This window comes from Ochotona princeps, chromosome 8 (assembly GCF_030435755.1).
Source record: "Ochotona princeps isolate mOchPri1 chromosome 8, mOchPri1.hap1, whole genome shotgun sequence".
Lineage (NCBI taxonomy): Eukaryota > Metazoa > Chordata > Mammalia > Lagomorpha > Ochotonidae > Ochotona > Ochotona princeps.
The window spans coordinates 38,175,303-38,197,043 of NC_080839.1; the positions used below are offsets into that span (position 1 = coordinate 38,175,303).

At 38.3% G+C, this 21,741-nt stretch overlaps 1 protein-coding gene across 4 annotated transcripts in view; it reads left to right on the forward strand.

The window, feature by feature from the left end:
* EHBP1 (EH domain binding protein 1) overlaps positions 1-21,741 on the forward strand; it is a 307,647-nt gene that overhangs the window by 87,707 nt on the left and 198,199 nt on the right. For all 4 annotated transcript variants that reach the window (XM_058667867.1, XM_058667869.1, XM_058667868.1 and 1 more), the window contains exons 5-6: positions 10,325-10,506; positions 16,898-17,037. In XM_058667867.1, the coding sequence (XP_058523850.1) occupies positions 10,325-10,506; positions 16,898-17,037 (322 nt within the window). The remainder of the gene's footprint in view (positions 1-10,324; positions 10,507-16,897; positions 17,038-21,741) is intronic.

Consider the following 21,741-nt stretch of genomic DNA (forward strand, 5'->3'; position numbering starts at 1 on the left):
CAAATGGCCACAATGCCTGGAGCTGAGCCAACCCAAAGCCCGGTGCCAGGAACTTTTTCCAGATCTCCCATGTGTGTGCAGGGGTAGGGTACAAGACTTGAACCATCCTCAGCTGCTGTGCGAGGCTACAAAATGAGAACTGGAGGAGAAGTGGAGTAGCTGGGACAAGAACTGGTGTCCATATGGGATCCTGGTATTTAAAGGCAGAGGATTAGCATATTAAACCACTGTACTGATACCCCATTGCGTGTTTTTTTTTTTTAAACAAACATTACTAGCATGCAAACATCAGTTTATTTCCACCTGGTCCATGATATCTATGCAGGAAGTTTCAATCTCTCTTATTTTAGATTTTATAATCATCTCCTTGCTTGAAAAGTTTAGGAGGACTGTATTATCATTCACAAGATAAGCATCTGCCCTTTTTACTCAACATCAGACAACCAAAAATGTCTCCAACTAATGACTTGATACAGGACAGTCAAGGAATCAGCCTAAACACCCAAGAAGGGGGTAAAGGTTTATAGACCATGTTGATTATTCAAAGATGGAGAATAACTCTGAAATATATGATTTGTTTGACAGTTCCTGTGGTCATTTTGAGCATTTATTGGCCATGTCTGGCATTTGGTGGAGTAGAATAGCAAATAAAAGCTTGATCTCTCTGTTTCTCTGAAATTTCATCAATTTTCCTTTAAAGCCTGTAGTGCCATGATTGGGAAACTTTGCCTTAATCATTTTTCTTCCTTCTCAATGTCTACTGCTCTCTTTCTCCCATAGACACGTTTTGGAAACATTTGCATGTATTGGGAGATGGTATTAAGTACAAACAGATAACTGTTGAGAAACATGCTCACAATGAAAGTTCTCTGCTTTACACATAATTTTAGAAGATCTTTCATGAAATTATATAAATGTACTCACATTTTAAGGGCAATAAGTTTCTGATTTGTTGTTAAATAGGTCATACCTGACGTGTTTTGTGACTGTTTTCTCACAGTGTGCAACTGCTGCATGCTTTTCTGTAGTACAGTTGGATATCCATAATAATTTAACCATTCTTCAGCTGATGGATGTTAAAATTGTTTCTGGTTTACTTGGCAGTGTTATGAATAGCACTGCATTAGGAATTTATTCACACATGCTTGATAGTTTCCCAGATTCTGGGGTAGATTCTCAGAAATGGAACTATCCACTTTAATGGGACATCTATTTTCATTTTGATAGTTTTAATATTAAAAGAATATCCTTTTAGTAGGGTGTTAATATTCCTACAGATAATGATGGGAATGCCTATTATCCGAACCCGCACCAGTGCTGTTAATAGACTTAATTTTTTGTCACTGATTGGTGAAAATGTTACCTTATTTACATTATAATTTGTTAATTGGTTATACTTAGCATCTTGATACCTGGTTATCAGCCACTTACGTTTTTCTGAGAATCTCCCATACATACCTATTGTCTATTTTCAATTTAAATAATTGTGTTTTTCTTACTCATTTGTGAGTCTTTGTATTCTACACATTGCTTACTGTGCTTCTTTTTTTTTAAGATTTATTTTATTTTTATTACAAAGTCAGATATATAGAGAGAAGGAGAGACAGAGAGGAAGATCTTGCGTCCGATGATTTCACTCCCCAAGTGAGCAGCAACGGCTGGTGCTCACCGATCCGAAGCCGGGAACCAGGAACCTCTTCCAGGTCTCCCAAATGGGTTCAGGGTTCCAAAGCATTGGGCCGTCCTCGACTGCTTTCCCAGGCCACAAGCAGGGAGCTGGATGGGAAGTGGAGCTGCCGGGATTAGAACCGGAGCCCATATGGGATCCCGGGGCGTTCAAGGCGAGGACTTTAGCCACTAGGCCACGGTGCCGGGCCCGCTTACTGTGTTTCTTGAAGATATTTTCAAACTGATGCTTTTTAGTATTACAGGTAGCATCTTTAGACATATAGTTAAGTTTTTAATGTTTATGAGTTCAGATTTGTCTTTTATGCAGTTCAGACACTGAATAAATATACAGATTCAAGATCAAATTTGACTGTATTTGAATTTTTAGCTCTGGTGCTTCTAAGCTATGTTATCTTGAGCAAGAAACTTTCTGCCTCCATTTTCTATCTTTAAAATTGATGTGAGGAAGAAAGAGAATGTTATAGTAAAACACTTATTTTACTCTGTGGTGCATAGTAAATACTCGAAAGAATAATTTCTTGAGCAAGCATTTAGTGCTTTCCATTTACCTTTTAAATAGTCTTAACTTTAAAAAAATTTTAAAGATCTCACAAAATAATGTGTATTTGTTATTTCTTTTGGCTTTGTGCCTCGTCTTTGCCTCGGAGTTATAAAGATATGTCACCACAGAAAAACTGAGGCTTGGCCTAATTTCTTTTAAAAAAAATTATTTGTTTATTTACTCTGTAACCCCACTAAATTTCGTGCACCAGCTGCAGCTGGGCCAGGTCTACATCCCCCCCGACTCCAACCCCCACCTCCACCAATATGAATAACAGCTAGGGCTGGGCAGGCTAAAACCTGGAGCCTGAAACTTCATATGGGTGTCCCATGTGAGTGGCTGAGAGCAGAGCACTTAAACCATCGCCTGCTGCCTCCCATTGTGTACATTATCAAGGAAGCTGGAATGGGAAGTAAGCCTCAACTCTCAAATCTGAGCGCTCTGATATGGGATGCACATGTCGTGTGGCATCTGTACCACTGCGCCAAAACTCTCACCCCACTCTGGCACAATTTTATGAGAGCATGTATTCGAGGGAGGGGCAGTTGATTTCACTCATATAGAATCAGAGGCAATATTCCAGAGCTATCTATATTAAAGAGTGTTAATTTTATCCTGGAAATAGAAAAAAATCAAGTATGAATAGTTGTATAAAAGATTCTCACATTTCTCAAATCATCATGAAAAGAAGAGATTGTTCAGTAAATGGTTCTGAAGCTATTTGGGGGGAAAAGTCCTTACTTTACTACAAAAGGCATTCCAGGGCCAGCATTGTAGCATGGCAAGTAAAGCTGCCACCTGTGACACTTGGTGGTGTGTGTAATTCATGTGTGTGTTATTCCACTTCCAATCCATCTCCCTGCTGATGGTCTGAGTGAAAGAAAGTCCAAGTATTTGGGACTCTACCGCCCGTGTGGTAGGCGCAGATGAAACCCCTGGTCCTGGCTTTGTCCTGGCTGAGCCCTGGACATTGCAGCCATCTGGGTAGTGAACCTGCAGATGGAAGATCTCTCTCTGACTCTACCTCTCCCTTTGTAATGCTGTCAAATAGCAAATCTTTTTTAAAAGGCATTTTAAGTGAGTTATAATGTTTAATGAAGAAAATCAAATAGCCAATACTATAAAAGAATCATATATATGTTTGCAAAAAAAACAGTGTAGAAGTTGCATAGGATATGTATATTACACAAGCATAAAAGTACAGCCTGGCATACTTTTAAAAAAATAATATTAACTGTTGTCAAAACCCCCTTTTGTGAAAGTATTAATTATTAAAACTCCTTAGAGAACAAATGATATTTCTATAGCGTATTAGAATAATGTACTTGTCTTTAATCCAGTTATTTGGCCAACAGCAATTTATGTAGTAAAATAATTGTGGATGGGTATAAATAATTATTTGAGAGGATTTCCACCTGGTTGTCACTTACAACGTGAAACATTGAAAGCAACCTCAGTTTACCAGATATATAGGATTAAGTTGTTAGATCCATAAAATGTAATATTTATACCTGTTGTATGTGGCATTGTGGTATACTGTTCATTGATGAAAATTCGGTCTGAGGTAGTAGCATTGTGCCGTAACAAGTACAGCTGCTGCCTGTGATGCTGCCATCCCATATAGGCACCAGTTGACTGCCAAATGCTTTGCTTCTCATCCAGCTCCCTGTTGATGCACCTGGGAAAGCTTGCACGTGGCCCACGTCCTTGGGCCTCTGCACCTAAAGTGGGATGCAGAAGACGTTTCTGATTCCTGGCTTCATCCTGGCTCAGCCCTGGCCATTGCACTTCTTTGGGCAGAGAACCAACAGATGGAAGACCTCTCTCTGTCTCTCCCTCTCTCTCTGTAACTCTGCCTTTCAAATAAAATAAACCTTTTTTAAAAGTATGTATCAGCATGATCTAATTTTTCTTAAAAATGAATCTGAAGGGCTAGCATTGTAGTACAGCTGTTTAATCCATTGCCTGTGATGCCAGCACAGTGCCAGTTGAAGTCCTTGCTGCTGTAATTGCAGTCCAGCTGCTTGCTAATCTTATTTGTCTGGGAAAGCAACAGAAGGCGCCCAAGTAATTGCCCACCTACAAGTCACTTAAGAGACCCAGATGATTTCCAGGTTCCTGTCTTCAGTAACCTGGCCGAGCCCATCATTGTGGCCATTTGAGGAGTCAAAGTGGAAAATTTCCATCTTTGTTAACTTTGCCTTTCAAATAGATTAATATTTTTTTTAAAAAATATGAATAAGCTAGAAAAATGAACATAGAAATGCTTATCTCTGGTAGTGACACTGCAGTTTTAATGTTCTTTTTAAATTTCTGTTAATGTTTTTGCTTACAATGAACCTGCGTCATTTATTTATTGATATTTAAAGTCAATATTGTTTGTCACTCTAACAGTCTCTTAATTAGGTCCTTTTGAAATTGATGTCACAATTGAATTACTGTCTATGTTATTTGTTACTGTTTTCTGTTTCTTGTTCCTTTATTTCTGTTTTTGTCCGCATATGTTTTCCATCTTTTGTAATTTTAATTCAGCATTTTATGTGATCCTGTTTTGTTTCAGCCTTCATCTGCTGCCTCCAAGGCTGCACATTATCAGGAAACTGGAATTAGAATTAGAGGCAGGGCTCAAACTCAATCACTCCATTAAGGAATTGCAGGGGTCCCAAGTGGTTACACAACTACCTATGCATATGCTTGCCCCAGAATATCCTATTTAACTATACTGCTTCATATCTTCTGTTTTATTCCATGACGTTTTATGGAGAAAAAGAAATTATATTGGCAACCTGTTTTTGTTGTTGTTGGTAACGTCAATCTTTTAAAGTGTTTATTCAAAAAAATCTCATCTCATTAGAGTGTGCCTATTGATTTTTAGTTCATTCCTTGTTAGGGAATTTAAAAGTACAGTCTTTTTAAAATTTTCACGTGCCAACAAAACACTCACCTACTGCTTGCAGTGTGACTAGCAATGAGCACATTGAGGTGGAGAATTTATCTTAGTTTTAATCATATAACTACACTAAAGGAAATATTGTTATTAGTTGTGATTTATCTGTTTTCCTCCTTTCAAGTTGTTTATCCTGCATTGAACTTGGTATAATGTTAATTTAATAACTAGTCCATAAAATCTACTTAAAATATTATTTATTAAGTACTTCCTATATGCTAAATACTTTGCTGGGTGTTTTCATGTTTATAAGACTTTATCTATAACTTACTTCTAGGAGAAGAATTGTAGCATCATAAGATGTATATATTCAGTTTTATAAGAAAATGCCTAAAGTTGTGGCAGTTGAAACAGGCAGTATCAGAGAGTTGGTATTCATATCAGTACTTGGTATTGTGCACCTTTAAAGACCACTTGCTAGTCTGAGAGTGTGAAATTGAATCTTGGCTACAAAAAAATTAATCAGTGAATAATAATTGCTGATATCACATTACAATTCAGGTTATCTGATTGCTAGTTGAATTTGGCTGGATTTCAAAAAAAAAAAGAAAAATACCAACAGTCTTTAAAAAAAAAACAAGATATGTTTTTACTTATTTGAAAGACAAGTTACAGAAAGGGAGATCTTCCATCCACTGGTTCACTCCCCAAACCTCTGAAACAGATGGGGTTGTGCCAGGCCAGGAGCCTCATTTGGATCTCCCAGGTGTGTGCAGGGGCTCAAGGATTTGGGCTGTCTGCTGCTATCCCAGGCGTGTTAGCAGGGAGCTGGATTGGAAGTGGGGAAGCTGGGACTCCAGCCAATACATATGTAGGATGCTGGCGCTATGGACAGTGACTTCATGCCTCACAGCACCAGCCCCAATACACTCTTTTTGTAACATTGGGACTAGTTTTTAAAAATTAAGAGTGAGATTTTTAAATTAAGATAATTTTACATAAAAACCCTTTTTTAGGGAAATTTTCTGTGAAGAAGTAATTTTACGTTAACTGGATCATAATCACTAGTAGTAGTGGTGTGCTTATGTGGGCTGCAGGGGTTATTATCTATTAAAAATAAATTCTTCATTTTATTTTCAGGTCTGGTAATTTAGAATCTCAAGAAGGTGAGAGATAAACAACCATAAAGACACTTAGATATCCAGGCACCTCTCATTCACTGATTAACTCCTCAAATGCCTGCAAAGGCCAAGTGAAAACTGGGAGGTGGGATCTCAGTTCACTTCTCCTTTGTGGGTAGCAGGTATCTTGTCACTTGAGCCATAACCTGCTGTCTCCCTAAGGTATGCTTTGGTAGGAAGCCAGAATCTAGAGCCCAGTTAGAACTCCATTCCAGGCCCCCTGATATGGGATGCTGTCATCCCAGCTGATGGCTTAACTGCTAGTGCTTCAGAATTTAAAAAAAAATGTTTTGGATGTTTTATATAATTTATTTTTATTTATTTGAAAGCAAAAGTGAACGTGAGGGAAGGATAATAAAGAGGGATGGGGCATCTTGCATCATTTGATTCACTCGCCAAATAGCCATAATGGCTGGAGGAGGTAAAGCACTAGTCAGCCCAGGTACTCAGAGTATTGTCTGCTGGCCTTTCCAGGTGCAATAGCAGGTAACCGAATCAAGGAAGCCAGATCAGAAGGAAAGCTTTAACCTTAAAGTGGCATTCTCAGGTGAAATGCTAGCATTGCAATCAGTGGCTTAACTTGCTGCATCATAACCCAGGCCCTACACTTCAAAAGGCTGTCAGACTTTTGTCCTGTTTTGATTTCTGGAAAAATACTAAACTTAGAACTTGTACTTTAGGGTTATTTAATCAATTCCTAAAATACTGCCAGTTTCATATACAAAAAGGTGTATAAACTTAGGTCCAAATATAGACATTTACACTTCTTTGTATATAAACATTCATTTTTTCTTGATTCTTGTCATCAAACTTTCCTCTTATTTTTTTTTCTGTCATTTTTTTGTCCAACCTACATGTGACTTGAAGTAGTAACAGTAATAGTAATTTATTTCTAAACTCTGCCTCGCTGATTCCAGCTCTCTTAAAGGACTATAAGATGCAGAAGACATGTTTATTTGGCAGTGAGGTAAATTATTTCATTCACCTTTATAGAATCAGTGGTACTAATTAGATGTAATGGTTATAAAGAATGAAAACTCTTGGGAAAGATCTCCATGCTTTTCTCGTGACTGTCTTAAAATGTTCCTCCCTTGAAAGCTAATTTTAAGGAGAGGACTGTGTGTGAGAGCTGGGTTAACAACCGGTAGAAACACCATTCTGATTCCTTTTCCCAGCAGTGAGCCATTATCGAGGACTGTAGTATATCCTGTGTTCCTACTGGTTTGGATGTTACATACTCAAAACTGCTCTGTTATGCTCATCTGCCCAGACCTCACAAAGTCCTGTTTTAATTGTTACTGAGCAGGAAATTGTTTAAATGGTCCAACTTTATATAGGACTTGTGGCTTTTATTGACTAGTGTTTGAAAGACACTGATTTACCAGGTGCTTAAAACACTTTTTTCTTACAAGCATGAGTTCAGCAAAAAAACTTTCCTACACAATTTTTAATCTGAGACTGACAGAATATTAATTTAAAAAATCGAGGTTTTGTGGAAAATATACTGAAACTGAGCTTTTAAAATTATGCTTATTTATAACTTTTTAGTTTGATTATTTGATTATAAAATGAAATACAGTAAAAGACCAATGTTTTACTTGGTGAAACAGATTTGTTTAGCAAAAACAGAAAAATTACTTGACAGTTAGTATGTCGTGCTTTCAAAACAGAGGCTTTAAGTCTTCTATGTAGAAGTTGTTAACTATTCTAAAGGTACAATAAGAGATTATTGTTCATATCTGTGTAATAAGTTGATACTCCCTGGTCATACTTTTTCATTTTGCACATTGTCAGAACCTTGGGCCTTAATCTTATTCTTTGATTGACAGTACCAACCAGAGAAAGAACACTTGTATTGTTTGCTATAGTCACATCTGTTCAACTTGATTCACTTGAGAGTATTTGCATATTCCTAAGTATTTCTTCTGAGAGAGCTTAAATCCTTCTCAAGTGCCTGATACATTTTTGAAATTCATTCATAAGGTATCTACATGCACTAATAGTTTTGTAGAATATTTCTGTGCATAATCTCTCAGATAAGACCCATTTTAAAACAAGATATTCTTTAGAGATGCTACATTATATTTTTTAGTTATTCTGGACAGAAATGTCAGGTTTTTGAAAAATGCTGTTTTGATGTTTTTTTAATTAATTTCGTGTGTCCTTATTTTAGGTGAATTTGTCAATCAAATAAGGATTTATTAAATGATAAATCAAATGTATTAATAATTGTTCCTGCCTGAGGTGGAAAATTGAGTGATTTTATAGAAAATCATTACAGAAGTTGATTGGATTTCTGTTTAACTTCTTTATTTTATAGAAAGGTTACCAGTGCTCAACTTTCCAACCTGCCTAGAATCACACAGCTTGGAAAGAAGCATTAAATTTTTGTCTCAACTTTCAGACATTACTCCTACTGAATAATGATATAACCTTTGATTTATATAACTTACAACTTATATTGCATCTAAACTTTTCTTGTTGTCATTAGAACATGCAGTCTTCCTTTATTTCTTCCTGAAACACCTCTTTCCAAATTCATATCTGATCTACTTACAGATATAAAAGCTGTTATATTATTTTATTTCACTTATCATCAAGTTTCTCCAGAAAATGTGCAATTATTATTTTGCCATCCTATTTTTCATATTTTCCTAGGGCATAGACTATTCAGTGAAGGATAATTATGAAAATGGAAATAATCCATTTCTGATTGAGAATAGCTATATTGGGAATAATTTTGCAGTCTACTGAGGTCTGTTAGCAGTGTAACCAGTGTAAATGGAATCTGAGGAGCCGCCTCTTTTTAAAAATTTTTTTCCTTAATAGGTATTGTGTTAAGGAAAGTAGCAAGAACTTTGGACTACAGTAATTAGAAATAAGGCCCTGGGAAGAAATAAAGTTCAAACCACAGGATAGATACGATTTTGATGCTATGGTCAAACAGAGATAGAATGCTTCATAGGCTAAAAAATTTAGGTATATAAGAAAGAAAAATATCTTATGGTTATATCAAGTATAATCAAATGAAGAAAAACAGTTGCTGAATAATTTTTTTTAAAAGATTTCTCTATTTTACTTCAAAGAGTTAGAAAAAAAAAACAGGAGTAACAACAACAACAAAAAAAAACAGGGAGGAAGAGAAAATGATCTTCCATTAGCTAATTTACTCCCCAAATGGCAGCAGTATCTAGAACTGGGCCAGTACAAAGCTGAGAGCCAGGAGCTTCTTCTGAGCTCCCACATAGATGCAGGGTCCTAAGACCTTGGCAATCCTTTCCCAGGCCATTAGCAGGGAGCCAGATTAGAAGTGGAGCAGCCATACCCATACTCGATGCCAGCACCACAGGTGGAAGATTAGCATGCTATGCTGCTGCGCCAGCCCCTGTTGAATACTTTTTTATGCTTGGCTGTTTACAGGATCCTCTTCTCATGGTTTTTTATCCCGATTTTTATTTCTTGTATTTCCTTTCTTAAGATATTTATAGTTCCAAGCTTCTCTTGTTTTTATCTGGACCACTTCTTACCAAATTCATATATGCCTGATTTACAAAAACTAAGACACCACCTTATCTGATTTTAATTGTTTCAGATATTCATTGGAGCAGGTGCTCTGTCATTTAATGTTACTATTTTTAGCATTTTGACATGTTTACTTTTAAAATTTAATAGAAGGGCGGAGAAGGAGGGAGAGGGAGAACTTCCATCTGCTAATTGACTTCCCAAATGCTTACAACAGACAGTCCAGGACCAAGTCGAAGCCAGGAGCTTAGAACTCTATCTAGGACTTCCATGTAGATGACAGGTGCCCAACCCCTTGAGTCATTACCTTCTACCTCCCAGGATACATTAGCAAAAAAGCTTAATTGAAAACAGGAAGCAGAATTTGAATCAGCATCCTGACATGGATGCAGGCATTCCAGTTGGTGGCTCAGCAGGCTTCACCACCAAGCCTACTCCTGAAATTAGTATTTTAAAATATTTGTAAGCTAACTTTACATTACTTAATCATTTTTTGTCTTCCAGGAATCCCCTTCTGGTCGAAGGAAAGCTCTTGCTACTAGCAACATCAACATGAAACAATATGCAAGTCCTATGCCAACTCAGACTGATGTGAAGTTAAAATTCAAGCCATTATCTAAAAAAGTAGTGTCTGCCACTCTCCAGTTTTCATTATCTTGCATTTTCCTTCGGGAAGGAAAAGCTACGTAAGTATCTTTTGTCAAATAAGCTGCTTCATATTGTGTGTCAAAACAGCATGAACAAATTACAAATAATAAATAATAATAAAAAAAAACAGCATGAACAGCTTTATATGCAATATAGTGTGCATGGTAAAACATCCTAGAACATACCAGTCATTCTTGCCATTTTTTTCAGAGGCTGAATTTTAAATATGCCTTCTTACTATAGTCATTTTTCATTCTAGAGAAGTAACAATAGTTAAAAGTGACTATAGCTCCGACTTCTAAACTGTACATAATAGTGTTTCATGCCTGTTTGTTTTATGTTTCTGTATGTTCAGTGTGCAGCTTGTATTCTCAAGTTCAGACAATTAAATTTAGAGAATTGTTTCAGGTAATTGAGCTGTGTAAGGAACCGGAGTGAAGTTTACCGTAAGAGGGATGGGAGTACTTGGAGAGATTTTTTTAAATTCATATTCCCTGCTGGACCTTCCAAAAACTGCTGGAAGGGGCAGTTTACTGTAATCATATCCTTCTGTAACAATCATTTATTAAACACTGATGAGGCATTCCACAAAGGTCTCTAGACTCAATTCTGATCTCTAAAATGAGTAAAATTCTAACTGAACAGATTTTGTGAACATACACAGAACAGGGAGATTAATGTGACATCTACCCTCATTTTGTTACATACCAGGTAAGTACATGTTATGGATATAACGACAGAGCTCATTACCTAGTTGAAGTGGAAGTTGAAATGAAATTTCTTTGCCTAGACTTGAAAGGTGAGGGAATCTAATCTGAATCACGGCTCTGAACATACTTGACCTGGAGGAATGTGGTTATTATAATTGGCCATATCTGCTTGACTGATTAGCCTGAATTCTGTGCATCCCTGTAACTGAGGTATTTGGCACTCATCTGTAAATGACTTGGTAGTTAAGAATAAACCCTCTCTTCAGGAAGTTGGATTCTTAGTGAGCACAGGTAGAGGTACTACAGATTGGAAGCATGTTAGTCTTTCACTTAGATTATATAGATGAATAATGTGAAATAAAAGTCTTACCCTGAAACTGAATCCAAAATGAAAGGAAACACAGGAACAAGAGAGAAAACAAATTCGGAGAAGATGCTTTGAGGATGGATTTCCTCACACTGGGCAAAAGCAGTATGTGAATCAGCACCATTCACAGGAATCTCTTAAAGGAAATTCAGCCAAACCAAGTGTCGCAATTTGAGTTGAATAGTTTTCTTAGAACATGCTAAATTTCCTCTCTAGTGCCTCTAGATTCCTTGCTTCCTTACCAAAGGAAAATGTTCAGGATTACAGAATGAAGGAACTAAAATGGTAAAATTTAAAAAGTTAACATTTTAAAAATGATATTTACAAATTATGTCCCTTTCATTATGTATTATGGATCAGTGAATAAATTTTTTAAGGTATTTACAGGGAAGTACTAGAACTCTTTTTATTCATATAGACTTTATATCATTGAGTTTATTTAAAAACAAATAATTCTGCTACCTGTATGCTTTTATGAGATAAAATGCAAAGAATTTTCAAAAGCTGGTTTTCTTTTTGTTTTTTTAAAGATTAATTTATTTATTACAAAGTCAGATATATAGAGAGGAGGAGAGACAGAGAGGAAGATCTTGCGTCCGATGATTCACTCCCCAAGTGAGCAGCAACGGGCTGGTGCTGCACTGATCCGAAGCTGGGAACCAGGAACCTCCTCCGGGTCTCCCACACAGGTGCAGGGTCCCAAAGCATTGGGCCGTCCTCAACTGCTTTCCCAGGCCACAAGCAGGGAGCTGGATGGGAAGTGGAGCTGCCGGGATTAGAACTGGCGCCCATATGGGATCCCGGGGCTTTCAAGGCGAGGACTTCAGCTGCTAGGCCACGCCGCCGGGCCCCAAAAGCTGGTTTTCAAACTCATACCATATTTAGAAGATAAGTAAATGATAATGAACCTCTTAAGCAGTCTTCATTTGGTTTTCTGAATTTGAATAAATTTGTCAAATTGAAAATTAATTTACATGTAGTGTTTCAGAAATAAGTCATTCATTGGAGTTTATTTGAAATTTAATATTAAAATAATAGAAAAAGAAAAAGATTTTACATTTAGAATATTAATGTAAACTTTCTAAGTTTACATTTAAAATATCAAGATAACAAATGTTTATATATAGTTAATAAAAAAATATAGTATTTTGCTAATAAGCAGTTCAGGTAATTTTCATTTTGTAATTCTTAACAAGGCTAAACTTTGTTCTTAGATGCCTTTTTCTTAACTTTTGGGGGTATTATAGTCCCTTATAAAAAAAACATACATTGAAGGAAGATTTAATGTGATTTACAGAGGTATACCACTTTTTTTTCACTCCTAGCCACATTCCTCAAAGGGTTCATGGACTTCAGATTTAAAATTCTTATTCTAATTCTGTTTGAATTCCCTCATACTCAGAAAAATTTCAGTCTTCTGTATGTCTTCAGTACAGAAAGAAGCTTGCAACCATGTTTTAATCCTTTTTGCTTTTAATTATACTTACTGTGTTAAAATTAATGTATATAAATACTTAGATTTTTTTCCCATATTATAACTGTTAAAAAGACTGGTTGAGCAATCTTATTGGAAGAAGAAATAAATTACTATGTAAAATTCAGGCTCACTTGACAGTGGATCCCAGACAGCGTGCATCATGCAATACAGGAAGACCAGCCAGGCCCTGGGGTCCCTGCTGACTTGGCCACAGACGTGGTAGCTGTCAGTTGTCCCAGGAGAGGTGTTTGGGGATATGTGGGTGGGAGAACCTCTGAAGAAGTACATTACAGGTGAGGATTGACTAGGGGACTTCCATGGACCTGGCCACTGCAACTGTAGATAAACAAGGGAGCTGAGACTAGGTGGTTTGGAGCTGAGGGGGAAGCCAAAAGTCATATCTGGGCCAGACCAGGATACCTGCCCACATGGGAGACCTGGGCTGGGCTAGCTGGCAGCAGTCATAGCCCACAGGCACACACGAAAGTTAGGGCTGGAGGATCATAGTGCCCGCCATTGAGTGTTGGGGCAAGGGATAGACCATATTAGGCTGGGCTATGACACTAACCAGCATACTAAAGAACAGGGTCTGCAGGCAGATTCTGAGGGGGAGATCATGGGCTCATATCTTTGGGACTGCAATACCCACTAGTTTGTTCAAAGCTGAGGGTGGTGACAGCCAAGTTAGGCATGACCACAGAACTCACCAACACTCGTGGAAACTGGAGTTTACTGTAGGCTGGGTTGACCCAAGATTCAGCACCCACAGGTGTGCCCAAGCATTGGGTATGGGGACAGGCCGGGATGCAGCATCCACCGGCACTCATAAAAGCCAAAACTGGAGAGTGGACTATGCTGGGCAGGGCCTTACACACATGAGATCCAGATCTGGAAGCAGGCCTTGTGGGGGAACTTGGGGAACCCCTGTAGTGGGTTATAGCTCCTGCTGGTGAGCACAGGAGTTGAGCTAGACCAGGCAGGGATGCTTCACTTATCAGCAGGTGTGTGGGCTGGCTGGGAGTGCAGACCGAGCAAGACTAGGCCAAGTCATAGCACATGCTAGCAGGCATAGGAGCGAGGATGGGAAGCAAGCCATTCTGGGCTATGCTTCTGCAACTGCCTGTTTGCATGAGAGTCGGGGATAGGGGACAGACTGGGCAGGGCTAGGCTACAGCATCCACCAGTGAGAGTTGGGACTGGGAACAGGCCAGGTAGTAGCAACCGATAGCAAAGGCCAAGACAGAATGGGTTGGAGCAACTGCTGGCACCCACAAGATATGTGGCTGGGAGTAGGCCTGACTGGGGGAGCCAAGTGGGCCTGGTAGTGATCCTGCAGGGCTGAGTTCCCACTGCTGAGTGTGAGAGCTGGAATGGGGGTGGCAAACTTGGGTGGACATGACTGACTGCAGCATCCACTGGCATGATGTGGACTGGGCCTGGGGCGTGCCAGACTGGGCTAGGCTACAACACCCTCTGGTGCTTTCCAGGCAGGGCTGGGCTATAGCACCCACTGGTAAGAGGTACAGCTCTTGGTATGGGTTGGTTGGGTAAGACCACTGTACATGCTGGTAAATGCTGAGACAGGAGGTGGACAAAGTCTGGTTGGGCCAAGTACCCAACATCAGTGTATGTGAGATTTGCAACTGGGAAGTGGTCTAATAGAGGAGCTTAGAGAACTCCTCTGTTAAGATGCAGTCCCTGCTGGTGAGTGCAAGAGCTGAGGCTGGGAGCATCCAGACCAGGCTGGGTTACAGTGCCTGCCTGCTACATGTGGATCAGGTCTGCGGGTGGGCCTCAAGCAGTTTGTAGCACCCACTAGCAGATGTGAGAACCAGAACAGGTGTGAGACAGACCAGGTTGGGCCGCAACACCAGCCAGTTCACATTGGGGCCAGGACTGGGGGCTGGCTGGATTGGGCTAGGCTATAGTCCCCACCAGCATTAGTTAGAACTGGAGCAGGCCAGGTAGAGCCCAGCAAATCCAGGTGAGGTGGGTTATCCTGGTATCCACCAACACACTAAAGACCCTGGTGGGGTCAGTGGAGCCTGGTAAGGATTACTGTGGGGGCTATACTGCTGGGCCACTGTTCTTGCTGGTGAGCATGAGAGCTAGGACAAGGAGTGGACCTAGCTGGGCAGGGCTATAACACCCAGCTGTTGACCTGCATGTGAGCTGGTTTAAGGGGAGAGCCAGGCTGTGCTAAATCACTGTCTGCTAGTGCATGCATGAGCCAGAGTGGATGCAGGCTGACTAGGTTTTGCTGTAGCATTAGCTAGCAAGTGCCAGGAATTGAGGGCAAATCCTGTTGAGCTAGACTGTAGTACCACATGAAAAGTGTAAGATCCAGAGTTGGGAATGGGCCTTGTAGGGAAACTATGGACACCCCTCTGAAGGGCTGCAGCTCCCACCAATGAGTGTGAGAACCAGTGTTGGGGGCAGGCCAGACACCAGCCAGCATAAATATTGGCTGGATAGAGGTGTCAGGTGGTCCAGGCTAGGCTTCTGCACCCACTGATGCGTACAAGAGCCGAATGGGATGTGGGACAGACCACACAAGTTTGCTGCAAATATCGTTCTGCACAGAAACCAGAGCAGGGGCAGGCCTAGTAGGAGTTACTGGGGATTGCTCTGACTGGGCTGCAGTTTCTGCTGGTTTGTGTAAGGGCAAAGTGTGTGTTGGATAAGGTTAGGCTGGGCCACAGCATCCTTTTGTTGTGCTTGAGATGGGACTGAGGATAGATCTAACTAGGTGACTGCAACAACCAGTGTGTTTGTGGGCTGATGGTCTGAGCCATCCGCTGCAATGGCTGGCACACACAGAAGTGAGTTCGGGAATCATCTCAGATGAGATTTGTTTGGGGACCCCCCAAACTGAATCACTAGACTCAAAACTAACCACAGTGAAAATCGCACCGTGTGTGGTCTGACTGTGGAGTGTATGTGTCAAAATGGGTCTCCTCAGTTGCTAAAGCCTGTGTAGTGGATGGTAGGCCCAGATGCACATGGGGATATGACAGCTCATTGAGGCCTGCAGAGGACGTCTAGCACATGGCAGAGGATGGAGGGCAGAAAAAATTAAACAACTCTCCTGGCAAAACTTTGATAGCAAGTAGCTTGGCGAATCAGCACTCTAAAGTGAACCATGTCATTCACAAGGATTTCCTCAACTTTGGAACAATGAAATCAACAGCATCACAGAACTGTTGAAACCACTTAGCAGTATCCTTGGAACATGCTCCCCATTGGGATCCTAGGATGACATCGAATGGCTGTTCCCCCATCCCTGGGTACCGATGCATTAGGCTGCTGACAGGGCCGCCTTCTACTTCCCTGCCCCACTTCCACCAGATACAGCAAGAACAAAAATATTGGAAACGATTGTCTCATTCACTTTTCCTATACCTCAGCCCTTCCCACCCTAATCAGTGGTCCACATGGGCCTTCTCAACTATGTAAAAAAAAGACTGAGATCCTCTTATTCCACTTGCATAAGACTGAAAGTGTTTTAAGGTTCAAACTTTTTCAGATATTGGAATGATTGGGTATAGATGCAAAGAGAAACCTTGAGGATGAGACCCAAACCCAAGATGAAGTTTAGTTGTTTCATATATACCTTGTATGTATATATGTCGATAACTTTATGGTAAGTTTAAGTAGCATTTTTGTGCAGCTGCATTTTGTCTATAGCCTCTCCGATGTGAAATTTTCCTCTTGTGACATCCTGTGAGTGCTTATAAAATTTCAGATTTTAGAGCATTTTGTCTTTTGCATTTTCAGATTGGGAATGTTAAACTTGTATTTTTGTTAGAAAATTGTCATTTTCCAAGCAATGTCATCCAATAAATTGCATATTATATTTTGGATTATTGCTATAGGGATGAAGACATGCAAAGTTTGGCTAGTTTAATGAGCATGAAGCAGGCTGACATTGGCAATTTAGATGATTTTGAAGAAGACAACGAAGATGATGAAGATAACCGTGTGAACCAAGAGGAAAAGGCTGCCAAAATTACAGGTTGGTTTTATTTTAGCATTAAGTTAGTGCATCTTTCTTTGCAGAGTTGAAAACTCATCATTTCCCAGGGAAAAAATAGCTTCTATGCTAAGGTATTTTATTCTTCCTTTTATAATACACTATTTAATTCACTGAAAACTTTGAATGCTGACTTATAAGTACCTTAACAGAGCTTAGCAGTTTAATATCAAGTCCCAGGTTAGTCAAAAAGACATACGACATCCCAAACTAAAGTATTAAGCAGTCTAAACATGAAGATTCTGTTTTGAGTTGGTATGTATCACACATCCCTCTATCCTGAAGCTTCCATGCTGCTATCCTTAAAATATTACAGTGTTATGTGGGCTTTGTATTAATTAGTCCCATAAATATTTGTTGATGGTCTGTTACATTTAAGTATTGATGTTGCAGTTTTCCTACTGGAGTGAATGTTGAGCACTATTTATTTCTCCAGGTAATTAATTTTCTTAGTTGCCATCTCTTAATTTCTGTCTCCTCTTCACTATTTGGTGATTTTTTTCCCCAAAATTCATTGAATATTTTATCACTGAATGTTTGGCTCTCTCACCTTCTGTTGTAATGCAGATAATTTCTACTGACTACATCGATTGCCCATTTAACTCCCTAGCCAAAAAGTTTCTTGACTGCTTAAAATCTAATCACCATCACTTCCACTCTGTTACTCTCAGTCTACCATAAGGAACTAATTATACATGTGTGCAAAGATTGCTGCTTTGTTAGGTGCAAATTTTATGAGTTATTATTTTCTAGTTTGTAATTTTAGTTTTGATTTCTTATTTCACCCAAGGGCATTTAAGAAAATACATTTTATTATATGCATTATTTGTTTACTTCTAGTTAGTTTTATTGAGAAGTCTCTTGAATTTTACATTTTTAAAAAACTTTGGAGTTATTTTTTCTTTTGAAATAAATATTTTTATAAATTTTTCTTTTTTACATGTATATTCAATTTGTTGGATTCAGCATTAGACTGAACTTTTCATTTATATTATTTTTTATTTGTACAGTTCATCTGTTAAAGACTGAGAACTGAAGTGGTAAATTATTTAGTCAGTAAAAGGATGTCTTATAGCTTTATTCTATTTTTGTTAGTCATCCTATTCAGTGTCTTTTGCTTGAAATATTACCTGATGTGTTTGTAACACATGATTTGTGTGTATGGCACATTTATCACTTTGTTTTTTGCCTATTTGAATTCTTTTCACTTTTTTTTTACTTGAGAAATAGAAGCAGAGGGAGACACAGAAACAGAGGAAGGAAGAGACAGCGCCCACATGGGTTTGTTGCCCACATGTTCCCAGTGCCTGGGACTGGCCTGAGCCAGGCTAAAGCTAGGAGTCTAGATCTCAGTCCTGTTCTCCCACATGGGGATAGGGACCTAAGTATTTGACCCATCACCTGCTGCCTCCCAGGATGCCCACTCACAGGCAGCAGGAATTATGAGTGGGTTCAGGACTAAAACCCACGTGCTGTGATATGGGATGCGGGTGTCCCAACTGGCCGGTTAATGTCTAAGCCAAATGCCATCCCACAGATAGCTTTTGATTAAAACTAAATTTCAACTAGACACTAGTACTATGAAGTAGAAATAAAAATGAACACACAAATCTGTAGCTGTTTTGAGCATTGTTAAGCTCTTTTGATCACAACAATAGGAGAAATAATAATAACTATATAACTATAGTAGTATTAAGTGGAAAAAGGTAATATTTTAGCAGAATGTAAATTTAATGAAAGCATTCAGTAATTATTAGATTTTATAGCTAACTCCTTATTAGCTTAGGAACACACATGTATTTCATTTTCTCAGATTCTGGAAAAGCAGTAACATTCTTTTAGATAGTTTAAAATTCTCTAATTCTAATTGAGGAAAATGTTTTATTGCAGCTTGTGGTGACTCAGATTTTTTTTTTTTTTTTGGAATGCTACCTTTGTATGTTTTTTTTTCTTTATTTTACTAAATTTTGTAGAGATGTGGTCTTTTTTGACCCTAAGTTCTATAGCACTGTCTGGAAACAGTTAATATATGTTAACTGAAAAGCCACAGAGAGTGAATGGAGGCTTTATTCTATTATAAACCATGTTGAAATCTGTCTTGCTATTTTGTTTCATTTAACCTTTAATTGTGTCCTAGGTTGAGGTGGTTCTATTTTATGGAAGAAGAATGTTCTAGAAGACATACATAATTCAGTGCTCAATAATTCAAGATTAGTTTTCCAAAAGTAGTGAGCTTAAAATATATGTGTTAAGCAAGCAGGGGTAGGTAGGGATATCAGGTGACTAAACACATATTCTCAGTCAATAAATACACAATCATTATAATAGGTTTTTCCTTTGATGTTGCATTTATTCCTCAACATTTTCTATTATATTTGAAGAGTGTGGTAACGTAATAGTACAGCATATTATGGCAGTTGTTTGGCTTCTTTAGTTGCATTTTTTAGCACATTTAAATTCCATTCCAAAGTTATTAACTTTCAAGGATTTTTTTTTTTGCACTGACACCACTACTTAAAAAATGTTTCAGTGAAGTAGCTTTAGGATAAAAATGGTAGGCAAAATTAAACAGTAAGTTTAAAATAATTGTTCAAAATTAAGCAAAATTCATGTTTGATACACATGTTACAAATGAAGTATGATAGGTATTTTCATTTACTAGCTAAGGTGACTACTTAAACACAGCATATATTCACGCTTCATGCCAACTTTAAAATTCTTGTTGACTCTTGTTGCATGTTAATTGTATCTTAGTATTGCAATATAAATACGTAAAATGTGCCGGTATTATATCAATAAAAATTGTCTTGTGTATTAGTCCTTCAACTGAGCTCAAAGCTTCTTCACTGCTAACAATTATTATGTGTGTCTTCTAGATCCACACCTAGAGATTATTCATTAGTAGCTCCTAATGGAAAGTTGTAACTAAATAAGCAGTAACTGATAAAATGTGTCTTCTGAAACTACAGTCTTTGCTAGAAGGTGAAAGTAAATCCATGTTATCTGTACTTGGAATGATCAGAAATCCACCCTGTTCCGAGACAGACTCCCTTGCTAACTTGAAACGTATTTTGGGACTGGCTGTCAGACAAGAATATTTTACTGATGCTGGTTGTATGAATACATTCTAGAGTCAGGCAACAATAGTGAATGGACAGGAAAATTTTCAGTTATAGTTGAAAAAACAGTCCTTAAATGTAGCTGGAATGATAGACCTTTTAATTGAAAATTTCCTGTAGCCAGTAGTAGAAATTATCTGTGGTATCAAGACGATGAGTGACTGTCTATGTGGCAACCTCACAGTGCTACCGCAGTATCTAAGAAAATGACTTTCTGTTTGTGTTAAATTTCTGAATATGCATCAATATAAGAGAAGATTCCTCTATAAATGGTATGAGCCTACTTAATATATTTACATTAATCAAGTTCAATTGAACCATAGACAGCAAGCATTGTTAGGAAAATCCAGACATTCTGTGGTGCATTAAAGACTCCTAGTATGCTTAGACTTTTTGCAAAGGTCACCATGAACTCTACTTTGTCCAGTCAGACATTCTAACTACATGACAAAACTTAACACTAGATTCACTTAAAAAACATTGGACAGGAAATACTGCATGCCAGCAGGGCATTCCTTTTTTGCTGGAGTCTTCATAATAGTCAGATACTTTGTCTTTTATCACCAAAAGACAGCTTGGGTACAAAGAGACAAGATCCACATGGTTAAGAGCAGGAATTCTCTTGGCTTGAAATTTCTATACAGCCTTAGATCTGATGTCTGTTTGAAAAGTTTTGTGAGTAATAGCTTCCATGATCCCTTTACAGGGACATGCCCAGTTATAAAAGTCTACATTCCAGAAGCTCACAGGGTTCACTAGGTATAACCCATTCAGAGTCCTCCTATGCAAGTAGAATTTATCAATCAGGATTCGTTTTTACCATAAGCAGTATTGCCTGGTATTTGTTAATCTTTTTCTCATAGTTGATAAAATTAATTCGGGAGAAGGAAGAGAGTGACATATTGGCTACCTTCAGGGAACAAAATGTAACAGCACAGATGGTAGTAGAGGAGATACCAGTTACAGATTTGAGGAGCTAGAGTTGATGATGGTATGACTCAGCCCTCTGAGATTAAATGTCCTACTTGTAAAGACTGTGTATGGGGATAAGTAGGCTTCCCACCTTTGATTAGAAGTTTCCTTACAATAAATATAGGACTTTGGTCAGAGAATTTATCCATTTAGTTGCTTCTGGTGTTTCATTTATTTATTTATTTATTTTAAAAACAGGCTATCTTTCAGCCTAGTTCTGAACAAAATAATTAGATTGCAGGGAATCACATAAAAATTTAAATCACACCTACTTTGGAGACCTGCAGGTATGGGGAACGTCCAGTCACAGGCTGTAAAAGCCAGCAAAATCATCTGGTATATCCCTAGCAAGGCAGTTTCAGAAGGTACTTGAAATGAAATTCAGTAAATACACAGCAGGCTAATGTTTTAAACTGAATATGTTTATGAGTAAAGTTATATATAATGTATATATAAACAGAACAGATTTCATGTATTTCATAGATAATGATTATTTTTTACTTCTGTTTAAAGATTTTTTTTTGAAAGGCAGATTTTACAGAGAAAAGAGACAGAGAAAGTATTGCATCTGGTACTTCACTCACTAAATGGCCGC